The sequence below is a fragment of the Jaculus jaculus genome, chromosome 6 (assembly GCF_020740685.1).
Source record: "Jaculus jaculus isolate mJacJac1 chromosome 6, mJacJac1.mat.Y.cur, whole genome shotgun sequence".
Taxonomy (NCBI): Eukaryota; Metazoa; Chordata; class Mammalia; order Rodentia; family Dipodidae; genus Jaculus; species Jaculus jaculus.
The window spans coordinates 142,076,556-142,094,544 of NC_059107.1; the positions used below are offsets into that span (position 1 = coordinate 142,076,556).

General features: G+C 41.0%; 1 protein-coding gene across 35 annotated transcripts in view; it reads right to left on the minus strand.

The window, feature by feature from the left end:
• Positions 1-17,989, minus strand: part of Anks1b (ankyrin repeat and sterile alpha motif domain containing 1B) — a 1,062,135-nt gene that overhangs the window by 82,526 nt on the left and 961,620 nt on the right. For 26 of the 35 annotated variants that reach the window (XM_045152363.1, XM_045152361.1, XM_045152357.1 and 23 more), the window contains 2 exons: positions 6,717-6,824; positions 4,537-4,716 (listed from right to left, as the gene is read on the minus strand). In XM_045152363.1, coding sequence (XP_045008298.1) covers positions 4,537-4,716; positions 6,717-6,824 — 288 coding nt within the window. The remainder of the gene's footprint in view (positions 1-4,536; positions 4,717-6,716; positions 6,825-17,989) is intronic. The other 9 variants (XM_045152369.1, XM_045152368.1, XM_045152375.1 and 6 more) reach the window with 2 other exon arrangements.

Below are 17,989 nucleotides of genomic sequence, written 5' to 3' on the forward strand. Positions count from 1 at the left end.
TCCATACTAGGGATGGATTTTCCTGACTAATATGTTAATAGAAATTAATGCAAATGTATGTATTTTTCATTGTTTAGGAGTCTTTTTTTTTTTTTTTTTTTTTTTTTTTTTAGTTTTTTGAGATAGGGTCTCACTCTGGCCCAGGCTGACCTGGAATTAACTATGTAGTCTCAGGGTGGCCTCGAACTCACGGTGATCCTCCTACCTCTGCCTCCCAAGTGCTGGGATTAAAGGCATGCGCCACCACGCCCGGTGAGGAGTCATTTTTTTTTTTATTTTGTGTGAACATACATAGTTGAAGCCTGCTCCATGGGAGAGAATTCCCGCCTAGTACTAAAAACCTAGCCAAAAGCCTACGACTGAAGGATCATAAGCCCTAGGTGGGAAGTTACTAGTGTTGTCTGGCTAAATGGATACTATTATGTCCACTAAATTACCCTCTAAATATTTGCATTTATGGCCATATATTAATGCTGCTCTCACTTTTGTTTAGAGAAGCTTCCTCTTTCAGATGGAGGTGATCACTGGGGAGACTCAAAACTCATCAAAGTGCTGAGAAGAAGTGACAGTGGAGTGTTCAGCACTGGGTAAGAGATCTCTATCACATCCTCCGAGACTCAGGTACTACTGTGGAAGAGGTGGCCGGAAAGAATGTAAGAACCAAAGGATGGGAAGGAGTGCTTTGTAATGCTGCTTCCAGACACAAAGCGATTGTGGCATTCATGTCCTCAGAGTGGCAATCATTACCTACACAAGACCTGAATAATATGAGGATTAAAAATGTTAATGGCATCAAAATAGAAGAAAGACTAGTTGGAAAGGAGAGGCTCAGTGGGAAAGGGTGACAGGAAAGTGGGAACAAAGGGTGGTGGAGGGGATTATGATCAGGGCACATGATGCACATGTGTGGAGGTTGTCAATAAAAAGTAAAAAACGAACAAACCAAAGCATACCAAGTATTTCATGTTTTCTATATTTATGTCTGCAAATGGAAGCCTTCTATAAATTGCCATTAAGTTTCTGCATTTGGAAACTCTTTTTTTTTTTTCTAAGTCTAGAAAATGTGGCTCCTAAATTCTATTAATTCCAGCACTCTTTATCCATTTCAAGAACACTCTGATGTCTTCTAAATATCATTTGTGAAAGCTCTACAGATAGCAACCGGGACCTAAATTGTGGGAATATTTTCTTCCTTCTGGTATGTTCTCCATATTTACATTTACTATCTCATCTCCACAGAAGACTAGAATTAAATGCTGATCTGCCATGTGCTGTGTGCATATCAATAGCATACAGGGCCCCCTGTTTGTGCTAAAAGGAGATAAAACAGATGTCAAAATACTTTGGAAATTTAAATGCACCATGCACATAAAGATATAATTACATCACTAAGATTGCAACTTTTATTTATTAGGGAGAGGGAAATGGAAAAGCACGTTAGAACTTTTGGACTAATGAGCCCAAATTGGAATTATAGGCCAGATAAACTGTTTTCAGCATGGCAGGAAACTCACTGTCTAGATGGGTTTACATGATTATATTCAGGGGCTTCAATATTTCCATTACTGTTGAAGTCAATTTTGTTTCTCACATACTTATTTCAGAGAATCTGATGCCAGCATGTTATTTATACAAGAATAAAAGCAGACAATAGTTACCATATTTGCAAAGGTCCTGTATTCAAGACAGGTGCTTTTAATATGGCTTCAAATAAAAAACAAGCAATAAATGCCATCCTACATTTTAAACATCTGCTAGTAAATTCAATAGGTAGATGGGATATTACATTTATCGCAATTTAACTTTCAACCTTGGTTATTTCACTTACACAAACCCAGATTTCAAGAGGAAAATAGCCTGGGAGTTATTGCAGCCATCTAGCATGCAAGGTTTCTGGCCTATGGGCAGTTATCCCAAGCACGCCAGATGGGACTAAAATCAATAGGGAGGGGAGGGGATTCTAAGCACAGGAACTGTTCTGGTGACCATTCTCCCAACTGTAGTCTTCTTTTAGCAGGTAACAGCAAGCCTGAAGATAGATTTCTGCATTTTAGTAGGACACAGAGACAGGATAGGCAAGCATCAACCCACCTTTCAGCAAGCCTCTTGGAGAAGGAGCCATACTGCTTCTCTATAGGAATTTTGACTGCTAATTCAAGTCTTCTGAAAGACCCAACTTTATTGGCTCAACATACAAGTTCAGGGGAAAATATGGTCTGTGGGAGTATTTTAGGTTGTTAAGAAAGCAAATGGATTTTAAAAGCTAATACAACAAATGACCCAAAACAGAAGAAAAAGAGAAGAAGTAAACAATTGAGTGGCTGAATAGAATAAAAGTCACATAAATTGAACTGTTCAACAACAAAATCATCAAGTATTTCATCATTTGAAAGGTTGAAATTTTGGTGTGGCGCTTTTTCTTTTAAGAAATATGCACTCGTTTCACCATGATATTTGGCCTTGAGAGAGAACATTCCCCAAACAAATTTTAGAACTGCAATTAATAGCATCTAAAGAGTTGTAATCCCAGAATCTCTTTTTTTTATTGATCTGATTCCTGTAGTGCTATCTCCTATTTTCTCTGCCGCGAAAGTGCTGTATTGAACCACAGGATTTTCGAAAGCTTCTAATAAGCTGCTGGTTGCTGATGGAGCCTACGTCTCTATCAGTCATTCCATCATTGTTAGTTGGACCCAGGAGGTAAATATGCACACTGGGCAGCCTATCAGTAGCTCACCACAGACTATCAACCTGCTTATCTCACTCTGATTTCAGCTTCTAGGCTTTTCTCACCTGGTCAGATAAAGGTTCGTTCAATTTTCTCAAAGCAAAACAAAAAGGAATGCATTTCAGGTTGGAGTGACAGGAAAAAGATATGCCTGACCCCAAATTACCCCGGCTCCTGCTTGGGATTCTGGAGAAGAAAATAAGGGACTAATTGTGCTAGATTGCTTCTGAGTGTTCTGACATAAGCAGGAGGCTAATAATTCCTTTAAAAAAATATCAACTCTCTTTGCAAAGAAAAAAAAATATCAACTCTTGCCTTGTGTGAAGAAACTTCATAAATTAGATGAGCATCAGAGACAGGTAATTGCATTACTGAAGTTGGCACAGTACCCATCTGGCCTTACCCAGGGAAGACAAGGGTTCATAATAATTGAGCAAAGTAATATATAAAGACCATGTGATTCAAGGTTAAACTAAACCACTATCTGAAATGTTGCCATTAGATAAATTGAACAAATATGTGATCTACAAATACAAGAAGCAGGAAGTGAGTAGCTTGGGAAAAGAAGGTTTTGTACTCACACTCCTTATTTAAAAGGACTTCAGCGAGAATGATAGGGAAGTTTTATAGACAATACCTAACAGGAGAACAAGATTTTTTTTTTCTTAGCTCTCCTACATTTTCCATTTCCCTTCAGCAAAAATCCATAATCCCAACCCTACCACTCCCTGAGAACAATTCAGTATTGAGTCGAGAGACATATAGTATCCCAGGCAATTGCCTCCAGGACATTTGTGGGCAGAACAGCCATGGTTTCTAGAACCTTCTCTTCACACTTTTTTTTCTTCCTTGAGCTGCAGCATAGAATGTTTACTGAAAACTTTTAAAAACACAATCTCCCCAAGTGACTGAGAAAAATAATTAACAACCAAGGCAAAGCAATTGCAGTCAAATTTTCACCTTGAAATTCTCATCTTAGGGTGTGGGCGGCAGAGAAAAGGCTCTTAGCACATCAGTCTGAACCTAGAATGAGGATCAAGAGCAGATTCTGCCAATAACTGTCAGTATGTCTGTATCTTTGAATCTGGAGCAAAGGTGCAGGGCTAGCTGCCCATCAGAGTGCCTTAGGACACGGAGATGTTTTGCTGCTTCGCTGGGGCTGACTCAAATGTCTAAAAGGAGACCCAAGGACAGGCTACAGTGAACATTCACATCAAAGAGGACAGGTTCATTGATAGAGCTCTCTCGTCAATTGTCTGCATCAGGCAGCATTATTATTTCCAACTGTTCCAGGTGGCAATATGGCATGATGCAGCTAATCCTAGTAGTTCAGTCTATGTAAGCACAGAAGCTTGGGAGGAAATGCCACTACATAAATTAATCATTTTCCCTAAACCTCTGCCCTATTATTCAACCAACTTATATTAAAACCTAGAGTTTGATTGTTAATTTTCATCATGACTTGATTCTGACCCAGTTTTATTCCCTTTCAAGTAAAGTCTGGGTGGGTACAATAAGACCAGACACAATATAATTTCTATAGTAAGAATGAGTAATAATGACATATATATATATATATATATATATATATATATATATATATATATATATATATATATTCATTTTCCAGAAAGGTCTGGTCCAGGCTACTTCTAGAAAGTAGAGAATGAAAAGATACTTTATATAATGGTAAAATGCAATTTAGGTCTGGACATTGAGCATCTGCTGTGAGTTGTCATTCAATATCGGAATGCATTACCCAATAGGGCTGAAAGGCAAACACATCACAGAGGCTTCGAACACCTTACCTGGGCCATCTGCCTCTCCAGTTTTGATCGGGGAATATCATCAAAGTAGTTGTCATTTCTTCTCCTCCTGGCATCGCCCTGCATGATAATGTGAGGGACGTCTAGGGAGCCACCAGTGGTGTAAGTGCTTTGGCTAAGTGATGGAGACAACTGAGGAGGAGTGTGATTACCACTGGGTTCCTGAATGGAAATACATCATGAAATAAATACCATGTTCTTGTGGCTAACCTTTGGTTTCAAAATTTGCGATACGCTAACACAACAAACTGTAGGGGGTGGGGAGTCATTTTCGGATTGACTACAAGGGAATGGGCGACGTTTCACTGTTTGTGGTCAAGTCAATAGTCCCATCTCCCAAAGAGTTCAGGTCAAAGGTTGAGAGCATAAAGAATCGGGCGCTGTTGTCTTAAATCCACACCCTGGATGACCTCAGCAAGTAGGCACACCTCTGCTGTGCATCCTGGACGCTAGCATGCCTGGAGGGATCTGTGGACAGCGCATCCTCGCCACTGCGGGTGCCAAGGAGCTAAAATGGGGCCGGAGGGGTCTTGCTCCTCCATCAAAGAGTGTTCTGACAAGAGGGCTGGGGAGAGGACACAGCATGAAACACAGCATGTCACACGACGTACAGACTGCAGAGCAATGCATACAGGGACAGAGGGTGCTTTTCAACGGCAAAGACAACTCCAGCAGGAAGCTGGCCTGGAGTGAGATAGGGGATAGCAGTGACCCGAGCTCTGAGGTTTGCATTTGCAAGTATGAAGAGGACCACGGAGCCTTTGATTCTCCAGGCCACTTTTCCTCCAGATGTTCCCCAAAGCCTTTGGTAGAGTTAGGTACACTTTTTTTCTGGGGACTCTGTTTTTGATCAATCTGCTATTTCCTTTTTTTTTTGTTGTTGTTGTTTTGTTTTTGGTGGAAAGTCACAGTGAGAGGCTCAGAATGGAGCAGTCAGCCCCTGAGCAGTGCCCCAAGAGCCAGCGAGCTCAGACGGCGCTGTCTCCCCTCATCCAAGCAAGAGGAAAGAAAGGCCAGAGCCCTTTCCAGCCTCACCATTTTCTAATTTCTTGAGGTTCTCCTCTCTTCTGGAGGCAGAAATAAGAGCCTTATCTCTGCTTTTACTATTCCCAATCCTCTTAAGTTGCTCGCAAGTATCCCAGCTCTCCCAGTCAACAGTTTTCCTCCAGGACTCCTCCTGGAGCCAAGACTCTCAAATCCCATTAACTATTTTCTTCTTGAAAGCTAGGTCAGACTTCACATTCTGGGAAACTCTGTCCTGCTCAGCCCCCTGCCTTCCTGATGGCGTTCTGCTATTGGCTGAGGTCACTGATAGAGTTGGGTCCCCAAGGGCAGGGATGTCTGAGAGCCATGCTACTGTTCATCACTGGCTGTCATGGCCTCTTCCGACACTTGTAGGATGGGAATCAGGTGCGTGCAAGAGCAGGACCAAACAGAAAGCGGAGTGAGCGTTCTCCAGCTTGCCAAGGAGGCCTTGGCTTTCTGAGGAATGTTAGAAAAGACCTCGTAGACTTCATGAAAACCACAGGCTACCAGTTATTCCCTGTTTGTCGTCGTCATTTCTGCCAGAAATCACCTTTTGATTTCTTTTCTGTCCCTTCCTCCCCATGCTTGATCTTCTGCGGTTTCTTTCTAGCTTTCCTACCCTGTGATTCTAAAATGTGGTGGAAAGAAATATAATACACTAAATAAAGTTTTCGAGTCTGTACTTTTAATTTTTGAGATGGGCAAAAATAGTCAGTTTTCACTTCTTGAAAAACAGAAGACCCTGAGGTTAATTTTAAATTGATTTTTACTTAACTGTGGTCTTTGATCGATTTCTTATCCATGGGTCTGTGGAGCCTGACAGGAGACTCATTTCCTCTCTTTAGGTGTAGACGGGAGTGTGCGGCTGGGGGTGAGGGAGGTGGCTCTTTAACAGTGAAGTTTGATCAGACTGGATTCTATTACCAAGACATTTCTAGATCTCCAGAATACACCCTGAGGAAGCCAAATCTTATTTTATAAGACATCCTCGACAGGGAGGTGGGCTTTTTATGCGAATAAGGCAAGCTAAGTGGAAAACAGCCTGTGTTTCCTTGTCCATTGCTCTAGTTATTTTACAGTATGACTTACTTTTTGAGGAGAAGGGCAGAGGACACAATGGACGTGGTGGCGCTTACCCTGAGGGTGATGGATCGAGGGGGCTTCTGTGGAGGGTCGTCGTGCAGTCTGTCTCCCAGTGATGCCAAAATGCGTTTCCTGTGGCCAATCAAATTGATTTTTAAAACCTGAAACAACATGCATTTGAGTTAACTATTTCATTAGAGAAAAAATATTAATACGTATATGTCCTAAAAACATGAGGATTACAAAGAGGTTTATGTGAAGTTAGCCCTGCCCAGGGAGAAACAGGGTGTGAAATCAGAGGCACACCCAGACCCCATAGGAGGCAGCGGTGGCCAGCACACCTGGGTGTGGAAAGAGAAAGTAGAGGGCTCTCCTTGCCCTCAAAGACACAATCCAGCTCTTATCTCTGATCAGTGCACTGGCTTCCTGTTGCTGTCAGAGTAAAAGCCGAGTTTCCTTCTGGTCTTGCAGCCAACAGGCCTGATTGACCTTGGCCCTCTCAATCCATGACCTTACCTCCCTCCTCTACACACCAAGCGCTTAAGTCACATGTGCCTTGAACATCTTGCATCTGCCTGGAATACCTGCCAGGCTGTCTAGTGGCCAGAGACCACCTGTCCCTCTGTTACTCAAATGTCTCTCCAGAAAGCCCTTTCCCTGTCCTCTCTCTGCAAGAGCACCCTGGGGCCCCATCAGCCCTACACTGTGATCTCCTCGCCATTCTCTGGAATAATGTGGTTGAAGAGTAAGTGTTTGTGCTCCAGCCCTCCCCAGGCGAACTTCCGGAGAGCACGGCTCTGGGCTTGACCACTGTTACTTCCCCAGCGTCTAAGAGGATGCTCGAGACCACAGGGGCTCAGTGAAGGAGAAAGGTGAGCAGAGTCAGGGCGAAGGGGCACAGCGAGGGTCAGATTCAAGTGCTGCCCTCTTGGGGTAGAGAGTCTCTCTGAGCACTGTGTTTACAATATGATGGGGCCGCACGTGGTACCTGGGAGGAGATGTCAAAGGAACTAAGAGCCTCACAGAGCCTCAATCCCTCGCCCAGTTCCTGGTGCTTTACAGACATTACCTTTTCAACCTTCCCAGTATCCCTCTCTGTAAGGGCTTCTCGTTTTTCTCAGACAACAAATCAGAGCAGTTAAGTCATTTACCCAAGAGCCACTACTATTGACTCTGGGATGTGATTCGAGTGGTCTGACTCCAAAGCTTGTTTTCCTCAATGGTAAACATGGTGAAGTTTGGGGTGCATCTCCAAATATTACATTTTAAAATAATGTGTCATAAATCCATTCATAAAAATATATTTACCCATGTGAGCCCCATCACATAACAATTCCTGATGGAAAACTAGTTTCCAAAACAGTTACTAATTGTGCAAATTTCCCCCCATTCTTTGCAAGTTTTACAGCAGAAGGGTAGGCATTTCTTTGGAAATATAAATTACACAACCTTGATTTTTTTTTTTTTTTTTGGTCTACTTGCCATCCTATTGGGATGTCTGCTCAGGTTAATTTAGTTTTTTCTCTATTTTTTAATAAATTTATTTATTTATTTAGAGAATGGGCACTCCAGGGCCTTCAACCATAGCAAATGAACTCCAGATACTTAAGGGCCCTGAAGAACCACAGTACTTCCTGATTTAGTTATTTATTTTTATTTATTTATTAGAGACAGAGAGAAGGAGAGAGAGAGAATGAATGGGTACACCAGAGCCTTCAGCAAACTAACTCCAGATACATGCGCCACCATGTGCATCTAGCTTACATAGGACCTGGAGAATTGAACCTGGGTCCTTAGGCTTCAAAGGCAAGTGCCTTAACCACTAAGTCATCTCTCCATCTGATTTAGGTTTTAAATAGCACTATGCACTGTTCCTTTTATAGCCACACCTTACTCCATGCTTTGTGATATGATGGGATGGTAAAGGCTAATCTGTCCCCTATTCCTATGATTTTATAACCTTTTTTTTTTTTTTTTTGAGGTAGGGTCTCCCTCTAGACCAGGCTGACCTGGAATGCACTCTGTAGTCTCAGGGTGGCCCTGAAGGAATGCACACTGATCCTCCTACCTCAGCCTCACAAGTGCTGGAATTAAAGGCATGCACCACCACGCCTGGCTTTTTGTAAGCTTTTATCTCCCCCAGCACATGTCTCACGCCTACTGATCATTGCAGTTGTCTTTCTCTGGTCATTCTCCTACTCAATTACAGTTGCTTAAGATTTTCTTTCTTAAACATGGCTCACAATATTCTAGCAGTAAACACACAAACAGAAAGCAAACCTTCTATTTGGGCAGGATACTCTTTTTAATGCCCCCCTTTAAGATTTTTCTCCAGTACATCTGACTCCTAGCTGACCTTTTAGCTGCAGTAGGGATACAAACAGACACAGGAGGCAAAGGCACACACTGACTAGAAAATGGTTTAATTTTGCCTTAGCTCATACTTCAAAGCCCTTTTGTCTTGGGCGACTGTTTGGATCATTTCTTCCTAAATTCCTTATCTTCTAGTTTTCGGTGCAGAAGCCCATCTGCTATTCTTCTGGCCCGTTCACGTAGCCCTGAGCTGTCTTTCTGCATTTCTATTAGCCAGTTTGGCATTTCACATGGAACAGCACAGTAGGTTTTTGCAAATCTGGAAACTTCACTGTGCACAGACGACTTTTAAATTCACGAAGCATGGGTGGCCCCTGTGCTGAAGGGGCCATTATTTTATGTGGTCCACAGAAAAGCCCTTAGGCCCTCACATTGTTTCATTTCTCCATGCCTCAAGATCAAAGAATTCCCCCATCTAAAAAAATAAATAAATAAATAAAACACTAACCTTTCCAAAGGTAGTTTGCAAGTCAAAACACGCCACAGTTTTCTTATTCCCTTTATTCTCATTCTCAATTACTTTGTCAAAGGGTTCCAGTGCATACAAATCCCTCTCATAAAATTCCCACTGCTTTTCTCCCAGTAGGTAATTGGACCTGATGCTGATGGTGCTACTTTGGGCCCCTGATCCTACTAAGATTTTTTTTTTTTTTAAAAAAGGTAATGAAGATGTTCAAGGTTGTTCTGACAAACAAGTGACGTGACATAAAATTAGCACACCCGTGATCTGTGGTAGACTAGAGCTGACTTGACTGTACTGTTGTGCATGTTTCTTCTCTTACACTCAGCTTGGGCAAGGGACCTGACTCCTGTGATCTCATTTATTATCAATAACATGAGGAATGTTGTGATACTAGGTGTCATGGTGGTACACACTTATAATTCCAGCACTCAGGAGGATTGCTCCACATTTGAGGCTAGCTTGATCTATTTAGCAAGTTTCAGCCTAGTTAGGGCTATACAGCAAGATGCTTTTGTGCACTCTTTCTCTCCTTCTCTCAAAAAAAAAAAAAAAAAAAGGAAAGTTGTGAGAAGAGCCAGCATTGTGACTGGCACAAAAATTATGTCACCTTCCAACTGGGCATGGTGGCACAGACCTTTAATCCTAGCACTTGGGAGGCAGAGATAGGAGGATTGCTGTGAGTTTGAAGCTACCCTGAGACTGCAGAGTGCGTTCCAGGTCACCCTGGCCTAGAGCAAGACTCTATCTCAAAAGACAAAAAAACAAACAAACAAAAAACCCAAAACAACCTTCACTGTGTGCTCATCCCATTGACCGGGCGCCAAGGAGGCACAGAGAAAATGAGGACTTGATCATTTTCACAAAGTTAATCATATCAAACAAATTGGTTGGACTTTGAATAAAGAGCTTTGGCTGACTTTGGGAAAGCACTTATTGAAGTGACTTATCCTGGAAGGAATGTGTTAATTAATTAATTAATTGATTGATTAACTTACTAGGTTTTCAAGGTAAGGTCTTGCTCTAGCCAAGGCTGACCTGGAATTCACTATGTAGTCTCAGGGCAGCCTTGAACTCTCAACGATCCTTCTACCTCTGCCTCCCAAGTGCTGGGTTTAAAGGCGTAAGCCACCACGCCCAGCTTTATTTCTCAACATTGACGCTGGATCTGCTTTGAAAGAACACGTGCTCTGGTCTCTCCGTGGCCTCGCTCTAGCAGGAGGCAATCTGAGCTGCTCCTCCACATTGGAGGCTTTGCTGCCTTCTCCATCGGACAGCCAAGAAGAGAGTGTGTAGGCAACTGGATAACAAATGAGCACATAATGGTGATTATCACCAAATCACATAACTCCCTACTTATTAGAATGGCCTCCCATCACAGGAGATACTGACAACAACTACCACTTACTGAATGTTTCCTGTATTTTAGTTCCATATATTTGTGCTAGAAACTGTACCGTGTGCATTACTAGTATGTATAAAGAACTCTTTTTTAATCCTTAAAGTAATCCTACCATTCCCATTTTCAAGATGCAAAGCTGAAGACTCAGAAATGCTGATTAATTTGTGTAAGGTCGTATTGCCCACTGGTGTCTCACAGGCTGGGATGCGCCCCTCACCACTGACCCACTCACTACTCTCCACAGTGCTCCCCTCTCCTTTACTATCACCTCTGTACCTTCCGACCCTAGCCACACCACTGGTCATGCCGTTATTCTGCTTCTTAAAGTGGTACTTCTCATTTGGAGTTATCATGGTTAAAACATTCATATCAACCATCTGAAACCATCAGAACAGTTCTTTTTATATATATATATATATATATATATATATATATATATATATATATATATGATTGAAGCAGTGTTAAAGTCTCACAGCAAAAGATCAGGGAACTTTTAGACTTCCCTGTGAAATATATATACCACGGACAGGAAGCCCTCATTTCTATTCAACCCAAACTAGCTAATATCAGAGTGGTAAAAAGGGTAGGTAAATTTTGGCTTCAAAGCTTCCAAGTCAACCATAAGAAACACAATTGGCAAGGCAATAACAACATATTCTCAAGAACAGTCTCTGTCTGGAAACATCGAGTTCAAAGGCAATCTACTTTTCCCTGAGTGAGAACAGCTCTGACCATATTTCTAATAAGGGCTTTGAAGGAGTGGAATCCCAGGCACCAAGCACAAGTGACATGCAAAGCAGTAGTTACTGTGGAAAACAAGGATTCTGCAGTCTTGGTTACTGCTTGGGTGAAAGTTTTCTCCAATTCAATGGGAGCAAAAGATAAAGTAAGGAAATATGTTGGGCCTTTAGTTATTTTAAGATATGGCTGGGAAGTTAGCTCAGTGGTTAAAAGAAAGTGCTTGCAAGACTGCTAGCTCGAGTTTGATTCCCGGCACTCATGGAAAGCCAAGCGCAAAGTGGCAGACGTGGGGATCTGTGATGCGTAATGGGAGGTGGAGCCAGGAGACTCTAGACTCATGCAGGCCATCTGGATTGGCAAAACCCCGTGAGACCCTGTCTCAGAAAGGAAGATGGAAGGAGAGGACAAATACCCTGGGATTGTCATCAGACTTCCACACGTGTATACCTATATACACACATACCACATGATCATACACATCTGCGCACACATACACACACACACACACACACACACACACACACACAGGCCTGGCATGGTGGCTCATGCCTTTAATCTCAGCACTGGGGAGGATGAGGTAGGAGGATCATGGTGAGTTGGAGATCAGCCTGGGACTACAGAGTGATTTCCAGGTCAGCCTGAACTAGAGTGAGACCCTACCACAAACAAACAATCAAAAAGATATTAAAGTGGTTTGGTTCAACTCAAAAACAAATGTATTGAGTTTGTGACACAAATTATTTGGAGGATTCCAAGGGGAAACTCAACCAACAGAGCTTTCAAGATTGTAGAAACAAGGTGCAGCAGTTACGATGTCAAAGCATGAATGAAGAAAACAATTACTATATATGACTGTAAGAAAGTGGTTCTGACTACACACTTCCCACAGATAAGGATTTAAAGGTAGTGCCTGTTTCAAAAATGATTTTCGCTGCAACTGTCATGTGTGTCTAAGGCAAGGAGTATTGTTGAGACAACATGGGCCTCCAGGAATTTTCTCCAGTGTCAATTAAAGAGGGCAACCTTGGAAATTCTGTTCAAGTCTAGGCAACAGGAGAATGAATATCTGTTCTGAGTGACAGTGTGATAATATGATGTCACTGTCACTTATATGTCTGGGCTTAGCTATGGGAATTCTGCCAGACAGGATCATGACATTACCTTGCAGTGAACAACTCACTTCAGAAAATGTGTCATGGTAAAGTTAGATGGGAGTGTGTTGAGATTTTTTCTTTTTAAATTTAATGTGATGTAAATCAAACATGATACTTAATGTGATGTGAACTAAACATTTTTGTTTATTTTCATTTAAAAAATTAAACAATGTTTTAAGTGCAATAACGATGCTTTGGATAGTTTATGATACTGTATGGTTTCTAAAATACACAAACACAAGTGTAAGGCACCTACAAGTTGTTATTAAGATTTTTTTCATCTCCTCCATGATTATGTTTTGTGGTAGTCATATGACAAGTGCAACTTTCACCTTGACATTTTCCCAATGCTAAAGCTAAGGCATGTTTCTCCATATACAACTCTGAATAGAGATTGTAAGCAACTCGATAGATTACTTCAGAGAAGTATTTCATAATTCATTAGCCATTTCCCTTATTATTGGAAATATAGTTTGTGCTTCTTTTCTGTACATTGAATATTCCAAATGCTTCAAATCATGTTATCATCCTGCAGTCTGCATTTTCATTAGACACAATGGGAAACACACCAATAAAACTGCAAGAGTGCACATGAGTCACAAAGAAAATTCACGTAGTGACCGTCTGTCTCCATGTTCTGCATGAAATCTCAATCCATTTATTGCTGGTTGGACCAAGTCCTCTGGGGGGAAAAAACACAAATCCACATAATGTTCCTCAGTGTCACCGACTGCATTTGCTGTTTTGGAGTTCAGATTTAGCTGATAGACGTGACAAAGAACGTGCGGCTGAATCCCGTGGCGAATGCGTGGGCAGCGCTGCTGATTACGATAGTGGTCCTAGTTACCCGGGAATGCCTCCTTCTTGTTTCTGGATTTTTATTTAGGGAGGGGAGGAAAGAGCTTCATCCTGCATTTGGAACCTTCTTGCATTCTGTTTGAGTAGATGTCCTTCCTTTCCTGTCTAGGTATTTGCTAACTGAAGGGAGCAGCTCTCATATACACCCGTAGAACTCATCTGGCTACTTCTAACCAAACCACAGGCATGCTGAGGAGGGCTACTATTCTAAATGGTGAGGATGGAAATTCATCCTTTTTCTTTTCTTTCTTTCTTTCTTTCTTTCTTTCTTTCTTTCTTTCTTTCTTTCTTTCTTTCTTTCCTTCTTTCCTTCTTTCCTTCCTTCCTTCCTTCCTTCCTTCCTTCCTTCCTTCCTTCCTTCCTTCCTTCCTTCCTTCCTCCTTCCTTCCTTCCTTTCTTTCTTTCTTTCTTTCTTTCTTTCTTTCTTTCTTTCTTTCTTTCTTTCTTTCTCATCCACAGAACTAAAATTGTAATTTAATGTGAACATGATCCACTGCCACTGGTAATAACTTCTGAACACCTCCTGTCTGAACATCAAGGCATTATGTGCCTGGAGGTTGTCCTACCCAAACACCCATTGGTCCAAAGATTCTCATTTGAATGTGGATGCAATTGTTGACTTTGATACTTTCTCCCTCATTACTTGGCCTACAATAATTCACCTCTGGGATGATATAGGGGAGTACAAGGACCTCTGCAGCAGAACGTGATGACATTTGGTTCTGATTTTTCTCTAGCGATGTGATCTTTTCATACCCAGAAGTTGTGATATAGTTGTGAAAGGGGAGAATAATAACAATCTTATTCAACAGACATTGATTGGATGTCCTTCAGACATAATCACCATGTATATAAAATATAAAATTTGTGATCCACAAAGAAAAGTTATTGTTTTTAGAAATCTCAGTATATGAAATTAAAAAAAAAATAAAATATATGTGTATATCTACTCCCCATCTGTTTCTCTCACAATGATTCATCCCTCCATCTAAACATTTCTGTCTCTACAGCTTTCCCAGCCAAAAAGGATTACAGACGATTAAATGAGAACGACTAGGAAGCTACCCTTGAAATTATAAAACATTGTACTACAATATTATTTTTCTTTAAGTATAATCAAAACTTACAAACTTTCTTTTTTTTTTTTTTTAAATTTTTATTTATTTATTTGAGAGCGACAGACACAGAGAGAAAGACAGATAGAGGGAGAGAGAGAGAATGGGCACGCCAGGGCTTCCAGCCTCTGCAAACGAACTCCAGACGCGTGCGCCCCCTTGTGCATCTGGCTAACGTGGGTCCTGGGGAATCGAGCCTCGAACCGGGGTCCTTAGGCTTCACAGGCAAGCGCTTAACCGCTAAGCCATCTCTCCAGCCCAAAACTTACAAACTTTCTATCTTTGAACAGATATAATAGCAATATTTTGGGCACTACTTTTGATACTTCATGTACTGTTCTGGATCTTTCTGGGTAGACTTTAGAGCAAGACCTATGTCTTTCATGTCTCCAGTGCTCTTTTATCTCCTTATCTTCTCCCCTCCTCATATGTGCACTTCTGCATATTTGAAGGTGCTTGCTTTCTTTTCTTATGAGAATCTTGCAAGGATGAATAAAGTCTTTCTTCCTCACCTTGGCTTATATCTACCTGTGTCTTGAAGTTTTTTTTGTGGGCCATTGTTGACAGCTGATATGCCCTGGCATTTCTCTTTCTGTGTATGTGTCTTACGTGACCAACTGCACTATAAATTCTTGAAAACCAGAGTATCCTTACACCCGAGGGTCCCTCACAGTATCTAGCTCAAAAAAATACTTCAAAGATGCACCCTAAGGTCTCAACTCTGAATTCTTTCAAGGTGGACAAGTAAAACTGGTGAGATGAGATCAAAAGCCAAAAGGGAAGGAAGAAAACACTCATTATCTCATTTCTTTCCCTTTGTACTCAACAGTTTTCTACTCCTGAGTTTTGGTCCTTAATTTCTACAGGCAAGGTAAAATTACCTTGTCTTTCACCATTCTAACCCTTCTTTGCTTCCACTCTTTTATTTAACCAAAATTTCTCTGATCAGATTTTCCACATTTTATTTTCCTTCTGTTATTACTTTTAAAGGTAATTGTTACTAAGTAGCCAGCAAATAACAGTTTGCATGGCAGACACCATCAGCATGCATGTCTATTAGCCTGTGGGAAGGAAAAGAGGTTCTGAACTCTATGGCTTTACAGAGCACAGGGACAATGAGAAAGAATGAGGAGGGGGAGTCGTGTTTCTGAATATAGACTGTCAATAAGCAGGAAATACTAACTACGAAGTAATGAGATCATCTTTTCGTGGAAAGAGAAATCTTAATGGTCTAATTGCCTCTGAGTATTCAATGGTGCTGGAGGTACAAAGCCTTCTTTGTAATTAATGAGAATCTTAGGTTTATTTGCAAAGCTCCCTGAATTACCTCTTGATGAAGGTACTAATTTTCTGATTATATTTTCCCATAAACATTGCTCTAGAAATTTAAAAAAAAAACCCTCAACAAGCCAACCAATCAGTTCCTAATTTCTCTGTAAGTTACTTCTAAATACAGCTTGCTGGAAGTAAGGTTTTTGTAGGAAAAAATTGGATTGCCACATTCAATAACCCAACCATTGGGATTATCAAAGGAAAAAATAAACTCATTACAAAAGAAAATGGGAAGTGTGTGTAATACTGCACACCTGGAGTTGTTTTTGGAGATGTAGTGATGTGTTAATAGCATTGGAAAACTTTAAATCTCTCTGCAGTTTTATTAATGCATAAAAGTGCTCTGCATCTTAAGAGGCAGAGAGGCCTCTGTTTTGGTTAAACGTGCTAACTGCACAGGATTTTCACAGCTGTTGAGGGCATTTTCTAGCTTACTTTTCCAACTTGTGGTGCTCATAAAGTATCATAAAGTTTATGATCAATTATATTGCATGACTGATGACCTCAGTGTTGAAAATAAAACTATGGTCATCAAAGTTTGTTAGCATATGTTCTTCAGTATAAAGTGAAGTGAAATATGTAAAATGGGCAAATACATCCATATCAGCAAAGACAGGCTTTTAAGACAGTGACTCTCAAGAGATGGTCCTTGGTAAGTGAGGGGCAGATGAATATGCATGGTTTCTTCTGCTCTGTTGCGGCACTGTCTCTCTTCTTGCTATTCAGCTACTTTTCTGGCATAGAATACCATCAGAGGAGCTGGAGAGATGGCTCAGCAGGAGCTTGCTAAAAAAGGTTGGGGGCTCTGGTTCAATTCCACAGTACCCACGTAGAGCCAAATGTTCAATGTGGCACATGAATCTGGAGTTTGCAGTGGCAAGAGGCCCAGGCACACCCATACACACACATAGACACACAAAGACACACACATTCTCTCTAGTTAATAAATAAAAACATTTAACACAGAATACCATCAGGGGACAGAACAGTGGAAGGGGCATTAAATTCCATCCTGTCAATTCTGTATCTTGTCAGCAGCTCTGATAAAAAGAATCCGATGTAGGTGGAGATGAAAATTTATCTAACGCTAGCTAAAATTAAAGTTTTAAAAAGGTATCCATGGAGAGATGACTCAGTGAATAAGGCTTTCACAGTTTAAGCCTGAATACCCAAGCTTGATCTTCAGACCTTACATTCAAAAGCCTGGGGTGGTGGCGGGCTTCTGTAATTCCAGCACTCTGATGGAGGTGGAGACCAGAGATTTTCCTGGCAGCTCAAGGCAAGAGCAGCAAAGTACATAGAGAAGTAAGATCCATAGATACCCTGCTTCAGATGAGGTAGAATGGTGAGGATGGATGGAAATAGTTGTCCTCAACCTCCACAGGAGCTATGATATGCCTGTCTGCATTTATACATATGAACACACACATACACACACACCCAAAACATACATACACATACCTAATAAATAAAAGGGAAGCCATGAATTTTACTTGGCCCAGCACATTAGGATCGAATGCTCACCATATTTCAGCTTATGTACATTAGAAAAAAAGGATGTGAAATGTGTAAAAAAAAAGAAAAAGTACTTCTAAGAAAAGTAGATATTGCTAGATGAGAAAGAACAAGATAAGAGCAGTGAGGGATTTCTTTTTTAATTTAATGTTTTTAGCACATAGACATACAGATAATTATGTTTTATTTTGGTATTTTTATACAATTATTTTGTTTCCCTTTGCTCCTCTTCTTTCCCCTATTCTCCTTCTAATATCTCCCCATTAATCTCTCTTGTCATGCGTGACCTTTTGTTTTCTCTGATCCTGTTTGTGCATCATCCCCAGTACCATGTTGCTATCATCTTCTTTCTCTTCTAGAGAGTTAGAGTAGC